Source organism: Protobothrops mucrosquamatus, unplaced genomic scaffold, assembly GCF_001527695.2.
Source record: "Protobothrops mucrosquamatus isolate PMUCROS unplaced genomic scaffold, P.Mucros_1.0 scaffold3549, whole genome shotgun sequence".
NCBI lineage: Eukaryota > Metazoa > Chordata > Lepidosauria > Squamata > Viperidae > Protobothrops > Protobothrops mucrosquamatus.
The window spans coordinates 108,215-119,239 of NW_015389516.1; the positions used below are offsets into that span (position 1 = coordinate 108,215).

The 11,025-nt window shown below is 46.0% G+C and overlaps 1 protein-coding gene across 1 annotated transcript in view; it reads left to right on the forward strand.

The window, feature by feature from the left end:
* The first annotated feature begins 4,236 nt into the window (after nt 1-4,236).
* Nucleotides 4,237-11,025, forward strand: part of LOC107297823 (nectin-1-like) — a 9,071-nt gene continuing 2,282 nt past the window's right edge. Inside the window, exons 1-4 of the mRNA XM_015827185.1 lie at nt 4,237-4,243; nt 4,396-4,749; nt 8,101-8,394; nt 9,940-10,057. Of these exons, the coding sequence (XP_015682671.1) occupies nt 4,237-4,243; nt 4,396-4,749; nt 8,101-8,394; nt 9,940-10,057 (773 nt within the window). The remainder of the gene's footprint in view (nt 4,244-4,395; nt 4,750-8,100; nt 8,395-9,939; nt 10,058-11,025) is intronic.

Genomic DNA, 11,025 nt, shown 5'->3' on the forward strand with positions numbered 1-11,025 from the left:
TCCCAGAGCAGTTTAATGTTATTTATTATTATTATTGTTGTTGTTGTTGTTGTTATTATTATTATTGGGAGCCAGTTTGGTCTAATGGTTAAGGTACCAGGCTAGAAAGCAGGAGACTGTGAGTTCAAGTCCCGCTCTGGGAGATTTTGGACTAATAACTAGGTGACCGTGAATTTTACTCCTGCCTTAGCCATGAAAGCCAGTTGGGTGTCTTTGGGCCAATCACCAGGAGATGGTGAATTCTAGTCCTGCCTTAGGCATGGAAGCTGACTGGGTGACTTTGGATCAATCACCAGGAGACTGAGAATTCTAGTCCTATTTTAGCCATGAAAGCCGACTGGGTGTCTTGGGGCCAATCACCGGGAGACGGTGAATTCTAGTTTCACCTTAGGCATGAAAGCCAGCTGGGTGACTTTGCGCCACTCACCAGGAGATTGTGACTTCTAGTCCCGCCCTAGGCATGAAAGCCAACTGGGAGATTTGGGACCAATAAACAGGAGACGGTGAGTTCTAGTCCCACCCACCGTAGGCATGAAAGCCAGTTGTGTGTCTTTGGGCCGGTCCCTCTCAGCCCAGCCCACCTCACAGGCATGTTGTTGTGGAGAAAATAGGAGAAGGAAAATGTGTTGGACATATTCACTGCCTCGAGTTATTTGTAAAAATAATACAGGCGGGATGTGAATAAATGATAAATCAAGGCGGCACCTTTAAGAAAACAACATTCTAGCATCCAGAGTTTTGTTCAGCAGGGTTTTAGGTTTTAGGTTTTTAGGTTTTATTAAATTTATACCCCACCCTTCTCCTGGCGGACTCAGGGCGGAAGAAACCAACCTTGGACCTGGTGGGTTCTCGGTGCTTAAAGAGATCCTGGATGTCCACATGGCAGAGATGCTGAGGTACTGCTGTGCTCTGCCAGGGGTTGGACTAGATGACCTTCAGGGGTCCCTGCACTCTGTGAATCTAGGTCTCCGTGGGATGGCCGAAACTAGACGGCCAATTTTATGGTGTTTAGCCATGTCCTCCCCCCTAGAGAACCACAAGATTCCTTCTTCCCTAAAGTCCATTAACTTATATTTCAAGTTTGATATCAGAGGGGCATCTATATAAATGTTTTAAATGAATAAATATCTACTGCTGATCAGTGTTGGGGAGAGCAAGTTGGTTTTCCACCCACAGCCTGGGGAAAAAAAAAAAAGCCCTGTCAGATGTTTACTTTCATAACCGGACAAACAATCCAACAGGTGTTTTGACTGCACAAGTGACATCCTGATTTCCTTGAACCCGTGGCTCCACGCAGAGCCCGGACAATTGTGAGGCTTCGTTTGAAGCTGCTGTGTCACACCGCCACACCTTTCTTGACAATTGGGGCTGGTCTGCTTAGCTGGCTGAGCTGCTGCCTTTCGCTTGGTGATCTCACTCTCAAATGACAGTTTCATGGATTTTCAATTCAGGAAGTGCCAAAATCAAAAGTTCCTTTGTAATCCAGGCTGCAGTCAGGCTTGTTTTTTTCTTGGAATCTCAACCTAGGCCTCTTTAAGATGGGTGGACTTCAACTCCCAGAATTCCTTGGCCAGCATTGTTTCTCAGCCTTGTTACTTTAAGATGGGTGGACTTCAACTCCCAGAATTCCTCGGCCAGCAAGGACCTAGAGTATTATGCAATGCCACGTGGAGAACCAGTTTGCTATTTCTGAACCTTGGCTACCTTAAGATGGGTGGACTTCAACTCCCAGAATTTCCCAGCCAGCCATGCTGGCTGGGGAATTCTGGGAGTTGAAGTCCACCCATCTTAAAAGTGTCCACGTTTGAAAAACACTGATTTAACCAATGAATAAATAGAAGCAGCAATATATTAGGCTGTCCTGTTGCACCTTATAAAAAAACCTTGCATTCATAAAACACATTTGCTAAAAGCCTGGCATAGCATCAGCGACTTAATTTGTCCGTGCAGCTGGAGAAACACCCCATTATTTCAATTTTGGTGGCAGCGCCAAAAAAAGAAGAAAGTAAAAGAACATAGTAATAATTAAAGGGTTATATTAACGTCCATTCGCATCCAGGGAATGGCTTTGGGTCAACCCAGCCTATCTCTCAGGGTTTGGGTAGTTGAAAAGCAAGTTGGTTGATTGACCCAGGTGTGCTAGCCTATGTACATATTGCCCTGAAAATTATTATTATTTTTAATTAATATTTGCAATTAACAGTTGAGTCCTTGGGAGGCAGGAGGCATAATGATATTAAGGACTCTGGCCTTATAAGGGAAAAAGTACAGCATAAAACGATCTGCCAATGTACTTAAATGAACTTTTAACAATCAGATAGTAAAAAATAAGACGGTCATTATTTTCTTCCTGAATTTTGGCATCCAAAGCCTGTTTAATACGGAAAATTTGAGCCATTTCCTAAAATTCAGAAAAAGGTACATATTTCACAGGCTACTGCAGAGAAGGCCTGATATACATTATTAGTTTAACATGGCTTTTATAAATATGTCAATTAATAGCGTTCTTATTTCCATTGGTATACGTAAAATATTTATATCCATAAGAGAAAAGGGGAAAAAAAAGTCCTACAGAACAATATAGAAAGAAGCAGATGAACAAAAAGAGAAAGGATAAGATAGTGATGTGTAACTATTGTAGTAAATATTAAAAAAAATGTCAAAATCTTAACCACACAGAAGCATATTCAGGTAGTCCTCAAGTTACAACTGTTCATTTATTGACCGTTCCAAGTTACAACTGAAAAAGGTGACTCATGACCATTTTTCACAGTTATGACCGTTGCAGCATCCCCAGGGCCACGTGATCAAAATTCAGACGCTTGGCAACTGACTCGTATTTATGACGGTTGCAGTGTCCCGGGGTCATGTGGTTTCCCACTTTTGCGACCTTTTGACAAGCAAAGTCCAGGGGGAAGTCAGACTCATTTAACAACCGGGTTATTCATTTAACAACGTAAGAGATTCACTTAATAAGTGTGGCAAGGTTGTAAAATGGGGCACAATTCACTGCTGTTTTGCTTAACAGAAATTTTGGGCTCAGCTGTCAGAAGTCAAGAACTACCTTTAGATCAAATCTCCTTTTATGTCAGTCGAGGAGTTATTTTGAAAGGAGAGAGGGATCCTGGTCCTTCACTTCAAGTCTTTAGATCCCGTCTTTGAAAAGAAGTGAAACCATCTTTTTAATTGCTCTCTGTGCTTCGGGCTGAGTCAGCGTTCTTTCCAATTTATTAGGGTTTCAGTGTGTTAATTCCGCGTCACATCAACATGTCAAAAGCTTCCTTCTGTTCCCCAAAAAAGATGTTAACAATAGGGAGGGATGTTAAATGGCACAATTGTAGGGTGAGCCCAAACCACGTGTATCTAAATAGGATGGGTTTAAGGCAGGGGTAGGCAACCTTGGCTCTTTTATGACTCGTGGACTTCAACTCCCAGAATTCCTGAGGCAGCCATGCTGAGGGGAAAGGGAGAGGTTTCCATGCTGAGCCATGCTGACTCAGGAATTCTGGGAGTTGAAGTCCACGAGTCATAAAAGAGCCAAGGTTGCCTACCTCTGGTTTAAGGTATAAAGTAGTAAGTCTCAAATTTGGCAATTTTAAGAAGTGTGGACTTCAACTCCCAGAATTCCCCAGCCAGCCATGCTGACTATTAGAAAGGGTAGTTATGGGAAGAAGGAAGCAAAAGGGTAAAATATAAATGCATTTGTAATCACTCAAAAAGATTGCAAAGATTTTTCTCTCTATTTCTGTTTCTATTTTCTTATGTATACGCCGTTCCTTCTTATTTTCTTTGTTGTTCTTTTAATATTTGCATTGTTTTTGTTCTTGTTTAAAAACCTCTTCAATTAAATTTTATTTTTAAAGAAGAAATGTGATTTTTGCCACCACCTACCGGAGGGGTGCTTTTACACCCCACACCCCAATGTACAGGATGTGCTTTAAACATTGAGTGTAGGGTACTTACACTCCCATCTTATTTCATTTTAAATATTTTCCTTTCTGATAGGATGCAATTTCCCGTTTCAATTTTTCACTGGCTGAGTTGAGTTCTAGACTAGGCTAAAAAAAATAGCTTTGGAGGGTTTTCTGTGTGTTGTGGGAATGCAGCCACTGTCTTAGTCTGTGGTATAAACTGGACCATCATTTTAAACCGTCGTGAATTTGATTTCTTTGGGCATCACATCACGGGTGAGATGAATTTAGCAATTGTTTGCTCAAACACCGTTTGGGGTTTAGCATGTCGTGTGAACCCCATCCGGGTCAAGGTTTGACGAGCACAGCCGAACCATTGCTCGTTTTAAAAATAAAATTGTTCCTAGTTTGTCTTCAAAAGGGCTTCTCAATTGCCGGAAAGTGTGAGCTGTTAACTCAGCTGCCTTATGTTTTGCTTCTCTAGTTGTACTCGCCCAGCAAGTGACGGTCAACCATGAGGTCACCGGGTACCTGGGAAAGAAGGTGGTCCTACCCTGCAACATTGTGGTAACTGAGCCTGAGATGCAGGTCAGCCAAGTGACCTGGGTGAAGGAGGTCGAAGGCCGGAGGCAGAATGTGGCCGTGTACCATCCAAAGCACGGACAAAACTATCCAATGGAGAAGAATAGCAGGCGCATCGTTTTTCACGTACCATCCTTGACGGACGCCACGCTGGTCATTGAACACCTTCTCATGACGGATGAAGGCACCTACTCTTGCGAGTTTGCCACCTACCCCCACGGCAATGAAATTGGCACCACCAACTTGATTGTCTTGGGTAAGAACAACCAAGCACTCGCCTTCGATCTGCAGGTGGACGGCCTCCAGCTGGCAGGGTTGGCAGGGTTGGCAGGGTTGACACACCCAGTTAAGTTGTGAAATGCTGAGTTGTGGTTTGTGGGGGGAACCCCTAAGACACGGCTCTACGCCTTGGGCCGAGCTGCCGGCGGTGGAATTGCATTGACCCAGTCTCTATATCACGTGGGAAGGCAAAGCCAAGTAAGCGATATTATGACAATTGGTGAAGCTGCCGGGGAACACAGAGATAACCCTGGAGAAGGTGTGGTAGCAGCCATTGGTAAAACAAGAGCTTAGCCCAGGGGTAGGCAACCTTGGCTCTTTTATGACTGGTGGACTTCAACTCCCAGAATTCCTGAGCTGGCATGAGGGAAACTTTGGCCCCTTCATGACTGGTGGACTTCAACTCCCAGAATTCCTAAGCCAGCATGGCTCAGCATGGAAACCTCTCCCTTTCCCCTCAGCACGGCTGGCTCAGGAATTCTGGGAGTTGAAGTCCACGAGTCATCAAAGAGCCAAGGTGCCCTACCCTTGGCCTGGGCCTGTATTTCTCAACCTTGGCCACTCGGAGATGGGTGGTGTCAAAACTTGACTTTGGAATCCTAAAAAAAAAATAAAAGGCTGATCTCTGGCTGAAAATAAATCTATATTAAATACTTTAAGTTTGTACACCCCCCCCCCAGTCACAATAGGGGAAAAAAATCTGCTAAATAAATTGCTGCTTGTAGGAGAATTATAAAAGGCGTAGACACCTACCCTTCTAAAGACCCCAACCTGCCCTAACGTGTATTTATTTATTTATTTGCTCAACTACTCCAACCTTGCCTGAGTCCTCTGGCGTAGTGGGCCTTCGGCCCCCTGAATCTTCCACCGAGCAAAGCCCACCACATCTGTCTCGGTGCCCCTGCATCTGGCATTCAAGTGTTGCTGATGGTTTTGAATGACTTCCCAAGGGCTGTTGTGCGTTAAGCTAAGCTGATTTGCTAGGTCATGCATTCTAGGATTGCGAGATAGTGGCGTGTCCCCATTCTTCTAATTAATTACGGGCCACTCATTATTGCATAGGGAACTAGGCTAATGACACCAGTAATTGGTTCTTTTGCGGAGCAAAACACTGCCCCACCCCCACCCCAAAGCCTTGTGTCTGCTCAGATCTAACCCTACTTCGGATTCGCTTCTCCTAACGGGTTCGCTGCGGAGAGATTTGGTAAGGGTGTCCTCTTTCAAGTGTCCTGGTTTGAAAAATCTGATGGACCTTAGGAGGGAAAAAATAAATAAAAAAGAGGATTCCCTTTTCTTAGTTGTAGGTCTTAATTAGACACGGACTTTCTCGGCTTGACCTTTAAAGCTTGCCCACCCCATAAGAAAGATGCTGTATTTAAAATGCAAAGATTCTCCGTTTTGCAGGAGCGCAGAATATGGGACTGTATGAAGGCCCCCCCCCGGCAGAGCCTCGCTTTTCTTAATTTTAAAAAATGTAATCGAATAGAATACAATAACAGTTGGAAGGGACCTTGGAGGTCTTCTAATCCAACCCCCTGCTCAGGCAGGAAACCCTAATACCATTTCGGACAAATGGCTGTCCAGTCTCTTCTTAAAAACTTCCAGTGTTGGAGCATTCACCGCTTCTGGAGGAAGGTTGTTCCACTGGTTAATTGTTCTAACTGTCAGGAAGTTTCTCCTTAGTTCTAGGTTGCTTCTCTCCTTGATTAGTTTCCATCCGTTGCTTCTTGTCCTGCCTTCAGGTGCTTTGGAGAATAGCCTGACTCCCTCTTCTTTGGGGCAGCCCCTGAGATACTGGAAGACTGCTATCATGTCCCCCCTCGTCCTTGTCTTCGTTAAACTAGACATACCCAATTCCAGCAACCGTTCCTTATATGCTTTAGCCTCCAGTCCCCTAATCATCTTTGTTGATCGTAAGTCACTTTTTTTTTTAGTGCCAGTGTAACTTCGGACGATTGCTAAAGGACCGGTTGCAGTTGAAAGGGCTATCTATAATATAGAGTTACCCCAAAAAATCTCAGAGATGTCGTTTTTTTTACAGCAATGCCTGCTTGAAAATTTTGACACCAATGAGAGAGGCTGTGCAAAATTTCCAGCAGTTTGGGGTAGAATCCCAACATCCTTCTTACCTCTCCCCTTTTTTTATGACCTGCAAAAAAAAAGTAAGGTATCTCCTGAGAACGATTTTTTTTTAACCTAAGTTGTAATTACAGAAATTATAGGGATTTTTGCCCTGTGCGCTGTGCGTTCTACCCAGAAACCCATTCGTGCTTTGCTGTGAATGTCTTCTGGCCCTTATGATTACAGGGGAATTGGTGGGAAATTTCCCAACTCCTCTCCTTCTCTTTTATCTGGAAATTCCATTCATTTTCGCTCCCAAAACGGCAAACACCTCGAGGACTTTAGGATTACAGAACTTTCTCTCCGAAATAGACGGCACCTCTGGGGGTGGGGGAAGTCTGGCAGATGAGGACAAAATTGTAGAAGAGACTCTTGTCTCTTGTAGTCTCCTCCCCCTGCCCCAAAATGATGTATTTACGCTGTGCAAATTAATTGAAAACAAAGGTCCCCTGACACCAGCTTTTGAACTAGCACGGAGGGGTCCTTTTCCCATGTCTGAAGTGGGGCAGAAAGATTGGGTGATGCAAGGAAAACAGTCCCTAACTATAACCTGTAACTCCTGGGGAGGGGGGCATAATCCCCATCACTTAAACCAGGGGTGTCCAACCTTAGCAGCTTTTAAGACTTGTGGACTTCAACGCTTAGGGCAGTGGTTCTCAACCTTTTTAATGCCGCGACCCCCGACCGGTCGTAAGTCGAGGACTAAACCGGTCGTAAGTCGAGGACTAAACCGGTCGTAAGTCGAGGACTAAACCGGTCGTAAGTCGAGGACTACCCAACCGGTCGTAAGTCGAGGACTTTCCCTGCCCGGGAGCGCCGCGCATGCGTGGTTCCGCCCCCTGCGCCGGTCGAGGCGTAGCTGGCAAGCGGCAGAGACGGAGCAGGCCGACCACCAGCTGGCCCAGCCCAAGGGAGGTAAGGCACCCGCCGGAAAAGGGGAAAAAAATGGCGGACAGGCTTGCTTGGCGACCCCCGTGAAATGGTCGATCGACCCCAAATGGGGTCGCGACCCATAGGTTGAGAACCGCTGGCTTAGGGTTCCCCAGCCAGCATGCACAGACTTCAACTCCCAGAATTCAGTGGAGTCGAAGTTCCCATATCTTAAAAGCTGCCCCGGTTGAGAAACACTGTTCATACAGCCTGGTCTTAGGGTCATGTACCTTCTGCAAATGCAGCTTTTTCACCTGCACGTCTGTTCCTCTTCCAGCCAAGCCCACAAACAGCGCTGCGGCCGAGGAGGTGAAGGCCAGCAACGTGGAGCAGCCAGTGGCCGTGTGCACGTCCGCCAACGGGAAGCCGCCGGCGCGCATCACCTGGCAGTCGAAGCTGAACGGCAACTCCAGTGTTTCGCTGACAAATAACCTCGACGGCACCGTCACCGTCACCAGCTACTACAACTTGATCCCCACCAAGGAGGCCAACGAGCAGCAGATCACCTGCCTTGTCGAATACGTCGCCCTGCCGCAAGCCGAGTCCTTCCCTGTCCAGCTTTCCATATTGTGTGAGTGGAGTGGGGTGTCGCGGCTTTGGGGGACTAAGAGAGGGTGTCCCTGGAGTTTATTTGTGGGTCAGATCTGTAGGAGCGCAAGCCAGCACGTGTCGTGTTCCAAGCTTGCATTTCTGTCCCTCAATGACAGGGGTAGGCAACCTTGGCTCTTTTATGGCTCGTGGACTACAACTCCCAGAATTCCTGAGCCAGCCATGCTGAGGGGAAAGGGAGAGGTTTCCAAGCTGAGCCACGCTGGCTCAGGAATTCTGGGAGTTGAAGTCCACGAGTCATAAAAGAGCCAAGGTTGCCTACCCCTGCTCAATGACAATTCCGTGTGATGGGTTGGATTGAGAGAGGGAAATGGGGATTGCTCCAGGGTCCTCCCAGCAGCTTCCATGGCTGAGGAGGGGGGGGGGTTAGAATCAAGATCACGTGAAGTATTAATACCACTTTACAAGGCCTTGGTAAGGCCACACTTGGAATACTGCATCCAGTTTTGGTCACCACGATGTAAAAAAGATGCTGAGACTCTAGAAAGAGTACAGAGAAGAGCAACAAAGATGATCAGGGGACTGGAGGCTAAAACATATAAGGAACGGTTGCTGGAATTGGATATGTCTAGTTTAATGAAGAGAAGGACGAGGGGGGACATGATAGCAGCCTTCCAGTATCTCAGGGGCTGCCCCAAAGAAGAGGGAGTCAAGCTCTTCTCCAAAGCACCTGAAGGCAGGACAAGAAGCAACGGATGGAAAACCTATCAAGGAGAGAAGCAACCTGGAACTAAGGAGAAACTTCCTAACAGTGAGAACAATTAACCAGTGGAACGTCTTGCCTTCAGAGGTTATAGGCGCTCCATCACTGGAGGCTTTTAAGAAGAGACTGGACAGCCACTTGTCTGGAATCATATAGGGAAGGTTGGAGTAGAAGACCTCCAAGGCCCCTTCCAACTCTTGTTATTTTGTGTCTTGGTGTTAAGAGGGTGGGGATCAAGTCGAGGAATTGAAGACGTGGTGGGACCGAGAGAACAGTGGACCTTAATAGTGGGTATTTGGTAGTACAAAAAATTGCAGGTCTACAACTTTCCTTTCCCGACCGAGTTTAAGTAGGTCGACAGTCTACGTTCGTCGGTCTCGGTGAACACTTATTATTATTATTATTATTCAACAACAACAATAATAATAATAATAAACCATAACTTCATTGTTTACCACCTGTGTTACAAGAATCTCCCCAGACTGCTTACCTTCCCCTGGGAACAACCAGATGAGGCTGTTCATGGATCTCGGGAAAGGGGAAGTTGCTGCTGCTTGTTCCCCAAGGCTAGTTCCTCACTTGACCCCTCCTTCCAGCCCAGCTGGCAGTTTCCCAACACCGGCGTGGAGAAGGAGGGGTTAAGGCGGTTGGGTGGGGAGAGAAGTCAGACTTTCAGCAGCAAATATAGAATATTTGCCGCAAGAAGGTCGAGGAAGACAGAGAAGGAAAGTTGCGTGTGTGGGTGCATCTGTGCGGCGCACGTCTTCAGCCAAGTCTGAGCTATTTTGACTGCTTTCTCTGCAGATGCCCCGGAGGTTGCCATAGAGGGCTACGACGACAACTGGTATTTGACCCGCAATGACGCCATACTCGTTTGCAGTGCGAGGGGCAACCCCACCCCGGTGGATTTCTTCTGGACCACGTGAGTCCTAATCTTTTCTTGTTTTCCGTGGTCAGCTCTTCCTCAACCCAACCCAGTTACTGGCCAGAGCAGGAGGTGGCGGGTTAACTACGGCTCCTTCACCACCTGGGGACTTCAGTTCCCAGAATTGCTATGGCTAGCTGAGGGATTCTGGGAGTTGAAGTCCACAGGTGCTAAAAGGGACCATATTGCACACTGCTGGGCCAGAGGAAATGTTTTTCCTCTTTCTCTCTCTCTCTCTCTCTTTTTTAATTCTGCACCCCATGTTTTGGGACGGTCCTGGGCATCTCCAATCTGATCCCAGCAGGCCAATTGTTGATATCGTTATTTCTGTTTTGTGGTTTTTGCATTGAAAATACATCCGTCTGTCTGTCTACGTGCCTATCTATATCCATTCATCTATCCATTCATTCCTCTATGTCTGTCTGTCTGTCTGTCTGTCTGTCTGTCTGTCTGTCTGTCATCTATCTGCCTATCATCCATCTACTGTGTTTCCCTGAAAGTAAGACCTACCTTGAAAATAAGACCAGATCTTATTTTTGGTGGAAACACGGTATCTGTCTATCTGTCTATCTGTATGTATATCTTATCTGTCTGTCTGTCTGTCTGTATCTGTCTGTCTATATCTTATCTATCTTTCTGTGTCTGTCTGTCTATGTCTGTCTGTCTATGTCTGTCTGTCTATGTCTGTCTGTCTATGTCTGTCTGTCTATCTAATCTGTCATCTATCATCTATCATCTATCATTTATGTATATCCAACCACTCAACCATCTATCCATCCATCCATCCATCCACCCACCCACCCACCCACCCACCTATCTATCTATCTATCTATCTATCTATCTATCTATCTATCTATCTATCTATCTATCTATCTATCTATCTATCTATCTATCTATCTATCTATCATCTATCTATCTATCTCAGTGGTTCTCAACCTTTTTAATGCCGCGACCCCCAACCGGTC